Source organism: Pelecanus crispus, chromosome 2 (genome assembly GCF_030463565.1).
Source record: "Pelecanus crispus isolate bPelCri1 chromosome 2, bPelCri1.pri, whole genome shotgun sequence".
Classification (NCBI taxonomy): Eukaryota; Metazoa; Chordata; class Aves; order Pelecaniformes; family Pelecanidae; genus Pelecanus; species Pelecanus crispus.
This window is the reverse complement of record NC_134644.1, coordinates 167,695,628-167,713,059: the sequence shown is the minus strand read 5'-3', so window position 1 is coordinate 167,713,059 and position 17,432 is coordinate 167,695,628. Positions and strand designations below refer to the sequence as shown.

At 39.9% G+C, this 17,432-nt stretch overlaps 1 protein-coding gene across 3 annotated transcripts in view; it reads left to right on the top strand.

The window, feature by feature from the left end:
* Nucleotides 1-1,354: 1,354 nt before the first annotated feature.
* Nucleotides 1,355-17,432, top strand: part of ZFAT (zinc finger and AT-hook domain containing) — a 92,825-nt gene continuing 76,747 nt past the window's right edge. Inside the window, exons 1-2 of one of the 3 annotated variants that reach the window (XM_075704941.1) lie at nucleotides 1,355-1,386; nucleotides 12,667-12,837. In XM_075704941.1, the coding sequence (XP_075561056.1) occupies nucleotides 1,368-1,386; nucleotides 12,667-12,837 (190 nt within the window). In that variant the 5' untranslated portion in view covers nucleotides 1,355-1,367. Of the gene's footprint in view, nucleotides 1,387-12,666; nucleotides 12,838-17,432 lie in introns of those variants that run through there. The other 2 variants (XM_075704944.1, XM_075704943.1) reach the window with 2 other exon arrangements.

Below are 17,432 nucleotides of genomic sequence, written 5' to 3'. Positions count from 1 at the left end.
ATGAGGTTCCTGCACAGTCATTTGTACTGAAATTAACTACTGTAACAGACCTTATGGAATTCAACACTAAATTCATTAATATTGAATACATACAGGATTTATGATGATTTAAGAGTGAAAGGGGTAAAACTGGTATTCAGTGATTGTTAGTGTAGAAACAAAACGGAAAATAAGACACAAGAACATGAGGCAGAAGCAGGTGTTTGAGTATTCCAGCAGCACTAGTTGTGCTGTGTCATGGATGCACCTGGTTTCAGGGGCCTATTAAGGGGAAAAACTCCAAAAGCTAAAGAAGTAATACCCAAATTCGTAACTTGGAGCTGGATCAAAAAATTGTTACATGATTCAAAGTATTGATGCGTGTTGATATACTGCTCTCCAAGGCAAAAGAGTTCTGAAAAATAAACTTGTAAAGCACTCAGAGTCTGGGGCATGAGGCTAAACATCCCTCTGAACTACAAGTCATCCATATTTGTTTACGGACTTATAAATAGGCTGGAAATGGAATTGCCCAGTTACCGTGTAGTAAATACGCAGATCTATCAGGCTGGCTAAAACAGGCGTTTGTAATCCCTGGCGGTAAATTACAGCGGCTCCGGCACGGAAAGGCCGTGCCACTACGAGCGGCGCAGGCCCCGTTCCCCTCCTCCGGGTGCCGGGGCAGGGATGAGGCGGGCGCGGAGAGCTCACCCGGGCAGGTGGAGCCTCGGTGGAGCCGCGGCCTGGGCGGCGCCGGAGCCACCCCGCTTCCCTCCGCGCCCCCCTTTCCCTTTCCCTTTCCCTTTCCCTTTCCCTTTCCCTTTCCCTTTCCCTTTCCCTTTCCCTTTCCCTTTCCCTTTCCCTTTCCCTTTCCCGTCCCGCCGCGCCCCCCTCCCCCGCTCCGCCGCCGCCGGCGGCAACGCCTGAGGAGACCGGCGAGCGCGAGCGCCGGCGCGCGGTGCCGGCGGGAAGGCGGCGCCGCCGCAACTGCGCAGGCGCCGGCCCAGTGGCCGCGGGGCAGCGCGTGCGCATCCCGCCCCCCCCCCGCCGTGCCCTCGCGCCCCGCCCTCTCCCCCCTCCCCGCCCTCGCGCTCTCCGTGCGGCGCCGCCGAGGGAGCGGCCGCCGTGTCGGGCGCGGCAGATTCGCCACGGCCCGCCGGGCCCCCGCCCCCGCCCCGCACAGTCTCTCTACCACAGCGGGAGGCCCGCGGGGCCTCGGCGCGGCCCGCGTGAGCCCGGCCCGCGGAAGTGATTCCCCCCTCCCCCCCCCCCCCGTTTTTCCTTTCTTCCCCCCTTCCCCCCCACCCCGCTTTTATTTTTAACCCAGGCCGCGCCGCCTGGCTTTCGGTCAGCTCCCGCGCTGCCCCCGCCCCGTCCCCGCCGCGGTTATGGAGGCTGCGGCTGCAGGTGAGCGGGGCGGCGCGGGGCGGCCGCAGGCGGCGGGCCGGGAGGGCGGGGGAGCGCGCAGGGATCCCCTGCAGCAGGGCCCCGGCGACGGCGAGGAGGGGGGCAGGAAGTAGTTCCGGCGGGTGTCTGCCGTCAGCATCCATCCGCAGGAGAAGTAGTTCCCTCACAGGCGGGCCGGCCGCCGCTCCCCCCGCCCCGGCCCGGCCCTCGTCGCGCCTTCGCTGGCGGCAGAGGCGGGGGGGGGGGGGCAGCGGCTGGCGGCCGCCCCGGGGGTGTGCGGCGCTGCCTCCGCCGGGGAGCCGGGGCCTAGGGCGGGGGGCGGCGGCGGGGCCGCTGCGGAGGGGGCGGCCACGTCCCGGCGGGCCGCGCGGGGCCCGAGTGGCGCCCGGGCGGGGCGGGGGCTGGGGCGGCCGCGCTCCCCGTCCCGCCGCTCCTGCTCGGGGCCGCGTCGGGGCACACCTGGGGAGCGGCGGCTGCCGGGCTGCCTGCTGTTGGCCTGCAGCTGATGCACATGGGGAGTTGAAGCACTGACGCTTTCCTTCGGCCGCTTGTGTAAACAGTTTTAGCTCAGGAGCCTCAGAGTTCAGCGCGGAAGGGAGCTGGCAAGTTAAAGTTAGCTGCTTCCACGGTAGTGCCATCTCGGGCCCTTACGTGCCTTATATTGGCCTGACTTGCGTGGGGATTACGCGTCTAAGTAAAATCCAGCAGACGCGATAGCCGTAGTAATATCGTGTACGTGCTTTCTGCATTTCACAATCCCTGCATGTTCATTGCAGTACAAGTTTGTGAAGTGATGTTGCAATAGTTTAGCACTAGTTAATTACCCTGTATGCTCGAATTCGGCTTTTGGTTGTCACTCCCTGAGATGACCTTTTAATTTGTAGAATCCTAAAATATTTCTAGCTGTCCTATGGAGTATTGGTGGACTACTAGTTTACAACTCAGACGGAATTTTACACCAAAGAGAACAGCACTGTCGGGACAAGACTTGTAAAATAGCAGATTATCTAACAGGTGCCGTGTTATTTTATTGTAAAACCATTCCAGGACTGCTTTATATTCTCTGATCCGACTTAGATGAGAAATTAATTCTCTTACTGCTAGTACTACTACTGCTGCTGATAAATCCATATTTATGCAAGCACGTTTGTCTTAATAAAATGTGGTTTTTTTGAGGGAGTTGAACCCAGAACTGTCACGGGTGTCGGGTATGCCCGATGTTGCAACCGCAGAACTGTATCTGACTACAGATGCGTTTCTGTTAAGTGTGCTTCCAAAAATCAGGTTCAGAGCATTTCAACCAGGGCATCCTGATTCCGATGGCTGCTCACATAGTTCATGCTTATTCCTTGACAGGTGCCAAATGTTCTCAGTATCTCTGGTAGCGTGGCGTAGGTTACGATGCTGTTTGGTGGCGTTTTGGTGGTAACTTCAGCAGTGTTGCATTTAGCCACGTGAGGGCGATCTTAGAACGTTAAAAAACCCCAAAGTTCTACTGTAAGTGTATATATTAAGGCGCCTTTTTTTTTTTTTTATGATGGAAAGATACTTTGTTTATGTGTTTGATAAACTGATTATTCTAAACTGCTGCAGATAAATTGATTTCGTAGTTATTAGAACATCCTTTTTTCATCCAGTTCTGAATTTTGTATATTCTAGCCAAGATACGCGCGTGTAGGCAGTGGCTTCTGTTGAAAAACTTGATTTAACTTTTTTAACTTTTTCCAGGAATGGTTGTAAAGCTGATGTGTGTAAAAGAAAAAAATACATATGCCTTTATTTGCTTTCGTTAGCTAAATTCCAGTAGTTTTAAACTCAAGTTTCTTTTGACAAATCTAGTAACAGACTGGGTAAATACAGTATGCTTGGCTGTGGTGAGAGCATGAAGACGCGCTTCAGGCAAAGAGGAGAAGTGAGAGCCTTGCGCCCGTTTCCTGTCGGGGCAGCTGTTCCGTCGTGTGGCATGAGGCGGGCTCTGGTTTCTGGTGGTATCTTAGACAACTCTGAAGTGAGTCAATGTAACCTGGATACTCAAGTCTTCCAGTAAGCCAGGTTAACCATCTACAATTGATCCACCAAAAAGGAGAAGTCTGGCCCATTACTACTCTGTTTCTCTACCCTTGTGTTGGAGATCATGATGTCTTTATGTCAAATATTTGGAGATTTTTCAGAGGTACTGTGTTATATTAGTGAAATACTGTAATATTTGAATGCTACAGTAACTGAGCTGTGTTAAAGTCTACATTGTATAGTGCTGTTGTGACTTAGAAGAAATCTAAGAAAGCATCTGGATCTTGATTTTTTGGCATGCCTGACACATCGTGTCTCTAATGGTGACTCACGCTGAATGTCTGAATAGAGAAGTGTAAGAACAGGGCGAGCACACAGCGATATTTGTCCAGAATACTCTCTTAGGCCTTCTTATGGGCTTGCTGAGCCCTGAATAGTGTCTTTCCACTTACTAGTTCTTGATGGACTTCCAAGAATTTTAACTTCAAATGGATGTGTTCCCATCTTACAGTCATATGAAGAACGTATCCTTTTATGTTCTCTGCTTCTTCCAGTGCAGGGAGAGATCAAGTGAAAAGAGCAGACAGTAGTTTCAGAGGGATCATTTGCTGGTCATCTCCTCCATGGCACATGTGATTTCATAGTTCTTCATTTTACTCTCTGCCTTTTCTCCACCCCTCAGCTCTATCCTTCCCAGGCAGAAAAATTCTAATTTATTTAACTGCTTCTCATATGGAACTGTGCTATGTGGTTGATTGTCCTTATCTTTGTACCTTTTAAGGATTATTATTAATAATTATTATTATCATTATTAGTTTTTCACGTTAGAGGAACAATATCCAAAGATGTAAGCCCAGTATAGACTTTTGCAGCAGTAATCTTCTTTTCTGTTTTTTATAGGTCCACATGTTGTAGGACCATCTTTTTTATAGGACTGTCTGTTACAACTGTAAGGTTTTGGTTTTGAGTAGTGCAGTTCTTAGCTTTGTTTTGAGGCTGTCTGTAAAGTGTTTGCCAGAGTTGAGAGATCTTTTGTAGAAAACCTCTCCAAACCCTTATAGAGGGTCTTTTCATACACAGATTACTTTTTACTACACAGACTCTCAGGCTGGCCTGTTACTGTTGAGGTGTTTTAAAAAAAATGCTGCGTTCTGTTTCTTATTTTTCAAGTTGATAAAATTATTCTTATTGACGTGCCTTGCTGTGGTTTTGCATCTATTTTGTCACAGTTTCCAATGATCTTTTGTGTCCCTTGTTTGACAAAACTTTAACTTTTATAAAGATCTTTTCTTCTGCTAAAGCTTCCTTTCACTGCTATTTAGCTGTGCTAGATTTTTTCTTCCCTCTCCTAAAACCTCCTTAGATCATTAGCATCAAATATGATGCTTTTAAATAGTCATCATGCTGCTTTCAAGGATTTAACTCTTCTTGAAACCTTTTTAGTCCTTTTTGTGTTTTTTGTTACGTTAAACATGCTTTTTATCTTTATATAGTTCACATTGTTGAAGTTAAACACAAACATTTGGCTCTTTCTCACTCTTTTAAAGGATTTTTGAGTGCTGCTTTAATCACGGCTACAGAGTGCGCCACTTGGAACGCGGTCCTGTGTTTTACTTGTGATAAAGTCAAGAACTGTTTCTCCTCATGTGGCTTCCCTGACTGCTTGCTGGGTAAAGCAGTCATTAGTGGTGTCTAAACATTAAATCTTGGCATCCTGGCCTGACCTGACATTTAACCAATCTGCATAAGGGTAATGGAAGCCTACAATATATTGTTGTTTCTGTCTTTGTAACCTCTTTTATCCCCTTCAGTGTGTCACAGTCATGCTTATCATTGTGGTCAGACTGTTGCTAATGTAGTCCTAACACTGTGCTTTTCTTTACAATGTGAATATTTCAGTCCTCAGGGATTCTGTTACTTGTTAAAAAGACTGTTAATCAGATTTGACCCTAAGCTGCTTCTAACAGATGGCATTTCTTCGCAAACAATACATCTTACTTTCTGTCCTTGATATTTTGAGCTGGTGGTTTCTACAGAAAAATGGAAAACAAACCCAACAGTTTGTTTCAACTGTTCTTTATTGTTTCCTCTTAAAATTTTACTAACTTCTGTGTCATCTTTCATTTGAAAATAGTCTTCATGATTTTACCACTGCAAGGTGAATCATCTTGATCTTTGTGGTCTTTTGCACTTGTCACCTACCCTTCAGTCTTTAATTTAAAAACATTTTCATAATCTCTTAAATTTTGGGTTGGATGAAGGCCGTTGCTCCTCTGTATTTTTTCCTCAACTTGTAATGTTCCCTTAGGTATATATGAAACTATCCACTTAGTTCTGCTCACAACAGCACCGTCATGTATTCATGTCCCAAGCACCTCTAATGGTGCTTTTTTTTTTTCTCTGTCCTAGGGTATTTATATTGTATAGGTTTTTAAATGCAGTTTATTTCTTGATCAGAAACATTCACAAACTTCAGTGTAATTTAATCTTATATACTGTGTACTTCTCTGTAATGTCTGAGAGCCTCTATAGATGTAGTTTACCTTGTAAACTAAACTTGCGGCCTTGTTAGTAAAAACATGAAATGTATATGATTAGGTTTTCCATAAAACCGCATTTAGTGGTACTGATTTTAGTATCATCTTTCAGTTTTTGCAGGAATGCATCCTATATCAACATTGCCACAACTTTCTTTCTTAAAAAATATCTGTGTCATTTAACTAATGAGAATGAAATTGTCCTGATTTTAGCTAGCAGCTAAAAGTGAGAACAGCCGTCATCAGGTGCTCCTTTTCCTTGGCTGAGTGTGTTCTGTATTGCGGGGTTTGTCTCAGTAGCCATCCTATGCTGGTGAATTAAAAAATAGTTGCTTGCTATTCAGGGTAGTTCAAATTCAGATGAAGGAAGCCCTAAAATAGCTTTCTATTCTCTCTGGCCTGCTGCTTTTAGTACAGTTAATTTGTTTTGAACATGGGATACTTGTGATGCTGCTGTTCTAATGGTAGCACATAGTGGCAGGTTTTATATACTGTTTTTAATGCTTAATGAGGATAATGCTTTTGATTTGGAGATATGCCATAATCCTGCATGTTAATTTCTTAATGAATCAAAATAGAGAAAATAGCAGGAAACAAATACTGATTTTTTTTTTTTCCTTACTCTATCAAATGAAGAGAAATAAAATTAGTTTATACCAGCATCTTTGCCAAAATGATAACTAAAATGTTGTAAGGTTGAGGAAGATGTCTAGGGAATAAATCTATGGCTAAATATAGCCTTCTGAGGTTAAAGTGTATGTAATCAAAACTTACATTAATTTAAAGATCCTTTTTTGTAAGATAGATGATTGCAGCTGACAGTTATTTGCATTTTACTGAAATTTTGAAATAGTACTTGTTACTTGAAGGTATTAAAAACACATAATCATACATTTAACAGTACTTTAAAAAATATTTTGGTTTTTTTTAAAAACAGATTAAAGTAGATTTAAGTAAAAAATCCAACAAGAAAGTGTCCCTTCAGTGAAGCAATAAAAATCAGAGATATATTATGACATGTTTTTGAAAATTTCATATCTTTGAAATAGCATTGAAAACAAAAAAAATCCCTGACATGCACAGAGGAATAAGATCTGATGACTAAGAAAAATATTTTTAATGTATTTGACATTAGGATATCGTAATTCATTGTACCGTATGTGCCAATTCTTTCATGTTCACTTCATTTTTTTACTGAGAAATAATGTTGCTTGTCTTAAACACAAATTATTGGCTTTTTACATGTTGCTTTCATATTAACTGTTATCTCACGATTTCAATACTTCCACCTGAAGAAGCTGTCAGGGAAGAGTCTTGTTCATTGTTCTTAAGACACTTGAATATCTGACATGCTCAGCATTTGTGTATGAAGAGTTCTTTAATAAAAACAATGGTTTTATTGGAAGAATTGTGCCCATTTTTTATTGCACTTGAGATTTGAACATAAACCCTTGTATTTTCTCAGTAATTCTCATGTTAGTATATTATTATCATTTTGGTATTGCAATGGAAAATTTAACTCCATTGAATGAAGACAGCTTGTAGTTAATAGAGCTGTGATCTTATAATTGCAGATTTCAAGACAATGCAGTGCAGGGGGAGAGCCGTGGCGAGGTAGTGAGGAAGTCAAGTCCTGAAGTAACACAAATACCTCTTTTTTTGATAAGCTTGTTGGACAGCAGTGCAGTGCTATGCTTTGCTGGTAGATGAAACTATGATTTGTTTCTGATTGTATTGTGATGTTTGTGTTGGCTAGTTATAGACATTGTTAAGTGTTAGATATTGGGAGTTTTAATAAGAATAAGTAATTGTTTTAAGACTTATTTTGAAATTAGTGCTGGATTTTAGGCAATTTTTTCTGAATAGAGTCCAGTGCTGAGATATATTTAGGTGGGACTGTAGGATTTGCTTTTCCTTGGTCCTCAGGCATGGCTGATTTTATAGTTACAGGCGTGGAGATTTGAGAGTAGTACACCTTCAGGAAGCAAAACTTGTTGGAGAAAGATCAGAAACATCGCCGTGGGGGGGTATCCTGGGGGAGTCCCTGTGGCAGGCTGATGGATGTGGCTGCTGCTGTCCCGCTTGCCAGTTCAACCAGCGGCAAGGCCGAGTACGCGTCCCCGAGACCCCCTCTGCACACAGCACGCACACCAGACACCAGCGTGGGGGCACTGCCTTCAACAGCACCTACGTGCAGGACTCGCAGAAAATACAAGCAGAGACAGCCAAGTCCCCCTCTTTGGCTGCTAGAGATGGAAAGTCGCTAGTGAAGGCACACGCGGAGCACTCTCTAGATTCACGAGCGCACACACGTTCACGCATCCCCCGGGTACTGGCGTGGCCCTGCTCTCTGTCTGATACGACACCTACGCGCCAGGTTTGGGGAAGATGCAGGCGCTCATTCTCCCCCCCGTCCTGCCCAGATCTGGCACCAGGCACATGGGCTGCGACCCGTGGTCCCACTCCAGCTGCTGGTGCTGAGCCCCTTACTCACCCCTAAGTAAGTAGTTACTAACTAAGTAGTTAGTCGTATTCTGAACTTAATTCCTGTGTACTGTAGGAAAGTTGACCAGGTGCATAGATATGTGTGCTATCAACTTTGTTATTGCACAGGCCAATAGATGTCTGGTGAATTTTTATTTTTGTATTTAACTACAGAGTTCTAGTCCCTTTTAACAGTTGCAGAACTTCAAGGGCTATTACAGAAGTTTGTAACTATTGCCTGCGTTGAAAAGAGTGGTGAAAAGTTTTGGATATATTAGAATGATTTACGGCATATAAATACAGATTTGTTTCCTTGCTCTGTGTTTCTTGCGATAATAGTTATTTAAAAATAAAACAAAACAATATGCAACCCTAGTCTATCTTTTATGCAAAATTAAAATTTTTTATTCTTGATTAGTTAAAATTAAGTCTGGACTAGGTTTTGTCATACAACGATCAAAAGTATATATGACAATAATATATTACCTGATTCCATTAAATACTGTTAATTTCAGTGATTTTTCTAGTGTGTTTCTTTCTCCCCCTTTCTCTCCTCCCCTCTCCAACTTTAAAGTGAAACAGGACAGATGCTGGTTTATGCTTTGTGAAAGGGATTGGGAATAAGGGAACCTGCTTCCTAGTCTGCAATTTTCTATTTGTCTTTAGTATTCCATTTGTTAATCTCCCTTTGCTGTATACGTGCTCGGTATAAAGAAAAAAAATGACTAATTAAGAAGTACCCTGAGATCTTTGTAAGAATTAAAAAAAAATATTGAAGCGGCTTCACTTGCATTATAGCTTAATTTGCCACTTCTCATTTTAGAAGAAAATAACTGGTATTATTTATTTCAGTGTACACTCAGCACAGTTCATATGGGCAGACTGAAGATAATGAATTAACACAAAGCATGTTTAGTGAATGGAATGTTCCAAATTGGTTTTGGCTGAAATTCCTGTTGTTTGTTTACCTGCATACTTGATTACTGTTGCTTTCTTTCTCTGCATATTTAATTGCTATCTAATTAATTGCTCTGTTGATTTCCTACATAATTAATTATTCACTAATTAATCACTGATTCCCTGCATAGTTAATTAACTTATTGCTTATTTGATTTTTACACTTAATTGACTATAATTCATTGCTCTATTGCTACACCACCTAATTAGCAACTCGTTAATCAATTATTGTTTGCTTACTCCTAATCTAGTTGTTTAGGCCCGAGATCAGCACAGTTTATCCTCTGCTTTATGGCCTCCTTTTCCAGTCATTCTTCCTAAAATAATTTCTTTGCTCAGTTTTGTCTCCACCTCTGAGCAAAGCACGTGCATCTTCTGCCTGTTCTCCTGATGCTTTCTGCACCTTCGCTCACACTGTTCTCTGCCACCCGGTCTCTTCACTGCTGGTTTTGTTCCAGCTTTACTGGTCTTTGATGGTTTCCCATGGTTTTACCACTTTGCGTGAATCCCGAATGCTTCTTGGAAAGACTTTAAACAAGGGTTTGTGTAATCAGGCACTTGAAACAACCCAACAGGCTTTTGGGGATTCTTCTTGCTCTTCTGCCCTTCTCCAAGTCCTCGTGGGGACGAGTGAGAGATAAAGTGGCCTGCGAATACTGATCACAGCTGTTGAAGGAGGAGGCAGGAGACGCAAAGCAGTGAGCCTGAACTTCTAGGGAAGACAACTAGCAGGTCAGGAAGCAGAAACAGCGGCAAATAAAACCTCAAGATAGAAGTGTCAGCTAAATCATGGAGTTTCAGTGTTCAGGGTTTGTTAAACCTTTGGGTAAATGCACGTAGGTTTTGTAGTGTGAATCTTAAATGTGCATTTATGTTTAGAGAGAACAGTTGTCATCTGCTGGGTCAATAACAGGCTTAATTCACTTTTTTAAAAAAAATAAAAGAATAATGCTAAGTAGTGCAGAACTACTTAAAAGGAACTGATTCAAAGGAACATTTCCATTATAAACATACTGCAATCAAAATAAAAGTGTGTGTGCTTAAGACAGCAGAATGCCTGAGAAGGAACCCTACCGAGCTCCTAAGAACACGTGGAGTGTATTATACATTTTACATAACTGCTTGTGTGTGTAATGTAGAGTATATTTCAAGCAGCAGGAACAGTATTTGAGTTGTTTTTCAGAGATGTTTTAAAAGAGATGAAGGCATACTCTGCCTTTTAGTTTTGAGGTAGTTGTATTATTTCTGAAGCTGAGGATGCTTTTGTTATAGTTTCAGATGCAGACAACTGTGAAAGAGAGCCAGCTCTGCTGTTCTTAACATTCAGAACTCCTGAAGATGGATTTTTCTTGAGTGGGGTGAACCATATAATTAGTGTGTCATGAAGGGAGGGGAATAATGTTGAATAGGGGTAGTAATCTTTGCTTGGGATTGTTTTGAAAACAGGTCCCAAAATACAGTTTCCCTGTTCTCTTCCCCTCAGATTCCTCCCAAAGTTCACAAAAATATCACTTCATTTCTGTACTTATCTGGCTAATCTGGGGTCTGGTTTGTACCTCAAATAATATTGGTTGTTCCAGTCTGATTTCAGTGAGCACATGTGCCTAATTTTCCTTAGGGAAGCGGAGGGGAGAGGAGCAATGGAAACCGATCTCTGGGGCAGGAGTTTATATACATAGCTGAAGAACAAGCGTGCTGTTAAAATTGGTTCCTGGTTGTTGTTAGGTTTCATTGGACACTGAAGGGAGCAGGGACTGTTGAAAAATCAAACCATAAAGCAAATGACAGCAGTTTTAGAAGGCAAAGTCCTCTGAATTAACTCACTGCCAAATGTTAGTGAGCTTTTTTTTTTTTAAGCAGGAGTTTTCTGAACTATTAACTTTATATTAACTCTTCTTTATTGTTACTTACTCTCTTGTGGCTTTGCTTTCACATCACACCTGTGGTACCTATGAATTAAAAAAAACCACCAAGTTTTGTCTCAAATATTCTGTAAAATTTCTGTTTAAAGCATTGACCAAGGAAGGTTTTAAGAAATTCTTCATTTGATGCTGTTTCAAAAGTTTTTAGTTCGTTGCGGGTTTTTTTTTTTTTGAATCAACAGGAATTTTTCATACAACTTTTATGTCAAAGCGTATGAAATACTAGATGGTTTTTTTAATGTCAAATATTAATATTGCCTCTGAGGCTGATATGATGTGTTTTGTTTTGAGAACAAAACTTTTTTTCCCTCCTTAAATTTTCCTCCTATTCCTGCCCATTTTTCTCCATGTAGATGGGTCAAGAGGAAGCCTGATATTTTTTTTTCAAATATTGGGACACAAGAAGAAAAACCTTTGTGTTCGCACAGCTCTGAAGTGAATGGCCAGAAGGAGAAAGGAAGATGATGTGATTGCATAGCTGTTGCTGTCATATGATGCAACATTTGTGGTCTACAGTGCTGTAGATGTTTTGACCTCTCTCTCTGCTCTTTCATTAGTGGCAGAGCCATGTCTAAAGATAATGACCCCTGAAACCAAGCACTTAACATTTTTAACTTGCAGTGTATGCTTGTGGTAACGTGCTAAGGCAAAAATGACACACCAAAGCACACATTTATTATAAAATATATTGATTTTCTAACAAATGTTACTGCAGCAAAGGAAAATTTTCCTTTTATCTTTTATGGTATTTAATTCTTTCTAACCTTATTTTGTTTCCAGCACTTACACAGCTAATTAGAGAATTAGACTTGCTTAGGTGAGGTAAGTAGAAAGGTTAAGTACACGTAGGAAAGAACAGCAAGGTCCGTGAACATAAATTAGTATTTGGGGCCCAGCTCCTCTGTATTTCAGAGCTACTTTATAAAGGATAAAATGTTTTGCATTTATACCAATGTGATACACATCAAACCTGGATGATGACTTAATGTTTTATATAATTTTATCATATGTTTGAAAAAAACATGAAATTGTAACATTGTCTGAGGCCGGAAGGGAAAAAAAGGTCTTAATCTATCCTGCTTCCTTTTGGGTCATGTTATTTCTAAGATTTGAGCCAGAAGAAATTTTTTTGCCTTGTGAGGATCTGGGTAGAAGTTTAACCACTTCTTCAGTTAATTAATTTGGGGATTTTTTGTGAATGTCTTAATTTAACAGTGTAACATTCTTTGTTTCAGCTCGTTTCTGTCTGCTAAGTGTATTAACTGATAGTTACTGTGTTAACTGAACCAAAACCTCAATAACTAATGGTAATATAAACAAACATCAAAAATTTGGGAATATTAACTCCTCTTTTTAAACTTATTTTTCAGGGATCAATTCCATCTTCATGTGCAAGCTTTGTAATTTATTTTCACCAAATCAATCAGAACTATTGTCTCACGTCTCTGAGAAGCATACAGAAGAAGGGACCAATGCGGATGACATCATTATTCCGCTCCAACCTCTAACGGTACCCACAAACATAAACAAAGATGGAGAAGGTACATTCATAAATTGAGAGGAATGTAATTTTGAAAACAGCAGTTTAGTTTGTTAATAAAAACTCTGGTATGATGATTCTGCATTGTGTATAGAATGATTTACATAGCTTCTTTCTATAATGGTCACTGGACATTGCCAACCTGAATTTCATTCAGTGCAGGGTATTTCAGGGGACCGATGTGGATAAACTCAGAATGTGACAGAGAATGACGGCATTGGGTCATTAATTTTAAATGTCAAGTATAGCAAAGTCTACTTCCTACAGGTTTAATTTGAAGCGGTGTAATAGCAGTGGAAAGCAACCAGGACACGATGGATGGGGGTCTTGAGGATTAGGAATGGTGGTGTGCTTTGAGTTGTCTAACTTGTTCCTTGTTGTGTTTCAGATTATATTAATATATTATAATTTCTTTACGGAAAGGGTGGTCAAGCATTGGAACAGGCTGCCCAGAGAGGTGGTGGAGTCACCATCCCTGGAAGTGTTCAAGAAACGGGTAGATGTGGCACTTGGGGACATGGTTTAGTCTAGTCTCCCCTTGATTGGTTTAGTGTGGACTTGGTAGTGTAGGTTAATGGTTGGACTGGATCATCTTAAAGGCCTTTTCCAACCTGAATGATTCTATGATCTATTCCAAAAAGGAAATGGCATGATTCATAATTTATAACTGTGCCTTGATATTGGCACTAGTAAATAAAGCAATCTGGTTGTCAGAGGTTGAATTAGTTATACAGAATGATTTTACTCTGCAGTGGAAGAAGTTACATTCATTCAGTTTTTAACTGATTATAATTGCAATCCCTTGTAATGTTAGCAATGGGTTCAAAATAATTCAGGCTTTGTAATTATATCTTCTTTTAGACCCTTACTGAGCAATGGATTTATATTGTTGGCAAGCCTCTTATTTAATACAACTACTAGGATTTTCCAGTCATTATGATTTCTGGATTTTAAAAAGTATGTGCTGATGAATAAAAAACACTCTTAATACGATACTTAAAAGGTTTTTTTTTGTCATTAACATATGCATGTGATATTTCTTAATTTATTTACCAGCAGTAATTCAATAGTTATATTAACTTCATCAACATAAGAATGTATTTCTAATAATGGTCTTTTAGTATTCGACTATAGCTGCTATCTCGCCAGATGGTTGGTGAGGAAAAATTGCACGAGATTATTAGTTCACACAATGCCTAAAATTAACAGTACATCAGAAGAAGATGAATAAATATCAGATCTGCATCAAGTTTCAAAATGCCATTCTAATTTTATTTTAAGTGTACATAATGAATTTCTCAGGCATGCAGAATGCATCTTCCTTTCTTAAATCTTTGTTTCCTTTTAGCCCTTCATTAAACTGTAATTCTGAGCACAGTGAGACTGGTACTTTGTAACATATTCCTTTTAGTAAAAAGGCTCTTCTGTAAACATCTTTTTGCATTTGTGTCAGGGATTGTCTGCACTTTCTGCATTGTGTGTTGTTAAGCATGCATTTGTACATTTATGAGAATAGTATGTAAATACTGTTACGATCTGAAGCAGCAGAAATTAGACGTATGCAGCTTTTAAGCAAATAACTTTGCAAATCTAATTATATAAAATATGACATTGATATTTTAAGTTATGTATTCATAAGTTACCTTTTTCATTATTCCTGGTGAATACTTTTTGTCATCTGATACGATCATATGATGCCACCTTTTTCAGATTATGTAGCCCAACTCTTTGCCATCTGCTGTCAGTAAGAATGTCAAGGTAAATTACTTCCACATAGATTTCAACTCACATTATAGACATACTCCAATATTTCTTCTTTTCCATCACACAGATTGATTGGAGAAGAGGGTAGTCTGTTTTGAAGTCCTATTCAATTATTTCCTGTGTTCTTTTTAAAAAAATAGGGTATTTCACAGTTGAACGTAGGAATTTGAAGAGTTGTTCTTTCAAGGCATCATTTTTTCCCCTCCTGTTATGGAATCTGCAGCAGATAAAACTTTAAAGGTTTATAATATACAATTTTTTCTCAGTGGACCCTTCTTTGTAGTAATTCAGTCTTGTCACTGAAAGGAGAAGTGATTGATGAGTGACAGTCTAGAAATTACAACTTCCTTTTAGTACTCATTGGCTGATAAATGAACATCTTTTTGTCCTTTGAAAGCATAGTTTCTCTTCCAAGTACTGGTAAACACTGTAGCTACTCCAGAATTGGTATAGGCAAGTGAATGCTGAGTTGTAAATGGAGCTGTGTGTTCTGCCTGAGTAATAAATTAATGATTTTATAAGTACTGTGAACAAGTTAAATGCTAGGCAAGTAATATGTGTTTATTACTCTAAGGTTATTTTATTGGCAGTGCTCTCTGCTGAATTGTATTTAGTCACGCCACTTTCCCATAGTTAGGTCATGATATATTTAGAGTTGGTTTGTCCTAACTGTTTTGGTAGAATGATGTTAGAACTTTTTTATCAAGTGGAACCAAGGGTACTGGGTAGGTGTTGCTGTTATACAAATTATGCATAGGTCACAGTGCTGGAGTGTAGCATCTTTCTTTGGGAAATGACAGGTATTTACAGGTTAACTGTAGCCTCTCATACTCCACTTTTGCATAGGGTTTCCTTTCATAACTTTTCATAATGATCTCCATCTCCTTCAAAGTCCTTGTCAAAACTCTCTGCTTCTATTTTTTTTTTTTTTTTTGCTTCTATTTAGTCAGATTGGTAATGGTTTGAGGGACAGCATGGATGGCCCTAGCTTCATCTGTTGATAATAATATTCCCTGATGGATCATTGTTTGTTTTAGGCTATATCTGCATTATGGGATACATGCTCTCTGCAGCACAGTCTCCAGGCCTGATTTATTGATTATGAAACCTGGAAGAAGGTTAGAATCAGGGTATTGTAATTTTCTCCAAGAAGTTTAAGTTATTAAGGCCACTTAAAAATGTGGCATATGCATCAGCCTCATCCTTACTTGAACACAGGATACAACTGGAGCATGCATTCAGGCTTGGGGGATAAGAGGTGTTCCTAGGTGGTGGTGTGATATATACACATAACAGTAACAATATAAGGCTGTGGATGAGATTTATTTGCATATATTTGTATGACACCTTGTGCAGAAGATTGTGAATACAGCCATATACTGTTGTAATTGATTAAATAAAATGTAAACTTTTTATACTGACATTTGAGGAAGGATTCATGTTGCATAATGCATCTAGCTGGTAAAATTTCTTGAGGGTGTTTAAGTGAACACTTGCGCAAGTGTTTTGTGACTTCTGACAAACTTTTTGTTTGCATCGTGCTACAGCTAACAGTGTGGTGACTGTGTTGAGCTACTCGCACAAGTTTGGGCCATTTTGATAGGGATCGCTTGCATCTCCTACTCTTCCGGAGTCAGAGATATTTGCCCCATTATAACATTAAAATGTTTATTGAAGATCTTTTTGTACATGTGTAACTTCAATTATACATGTAATTGAGTTAAGGCTGAGGGGTAGAAAACCAGAACAGAAAAATCTGTGATATGCTTACAGTATATAGTCTTATCAATTTATTGCATTTCCCTGCACATAATAAAGTAACTTTGGAAAATCCTACCCTTTAAGGGTGTTGTCCTTTAGTGAATCAGTTTTGGTAAAGCTTGGTTTTGAGGCAAACACTATACTGAGGATCATTAAACTCAGCAGAATCCATAGTGCTAGTGTGCCATGATCTACATGGTCTACAGTCTAATCTATGAAGAGTTTAAAATGCTCAACACTGAAGTAATTGTTATTTTAATTTCATGTTTACTTTTATTCAACTTTATTTAAAAAATAAGCTTTAAAAAATGTTGTCTAGGACCTCGTGCTCTGGAGGTCTGGTTGTGTAGCATGAATTCAGACAAGTAATTCATGAGAAATATCACAGACCTCAGCAGAATTTGACTGAGATATATGTATAGTTTATTTAAACTTCAAGGGATTAATTAAATATAATTCTGCTGTATAATAACATGAAGGCCTCATAAATGGAAATGTTCTGTGCTACTCATGTTCTGAGTATTTCTGAGACAATTGATTATTAAATGGATTGATTTGGAGAAGCTTATGTGAATACTTCTATGAAGGAACAGTATAAAAATAGGCTTATATAGTTTATTTCATTATTCTCTTTCTGAAGTACCCTTTTTCTGCCTTTGCGTACATAATTATGTAGCATAGCACCGAATGCCTTCCCAGAATATTGCTGTTGTGCATTCAGTAGCAGTCAATGTAAAGGTGGGTTTCAGTGAGTCTGTGATGAGTGGAAAATCCCCAGAAACAATCAAGATGTTCATGAGAGAACAGGATCTTACTTTTAAAATCTTTTTAATGACCAATTTAAAACTTCTAACTAATCATCCTTGAAACAAGTATCTGGGTTTTTAAAAATGTATTTAATATACTACTTTATTTTTAACAGTTAAGCAAAATTTTTTTTCTAGGCAAGGAATGATGTTTCAGATAGACTTGGTTACATGCTAACAGATGAATGACAATGTACTACTATTCAGTTACTGTGTTTTCTTAATCTTGCGTGGTGCTTGAACTGTGATTGGTACAATGCAGTGC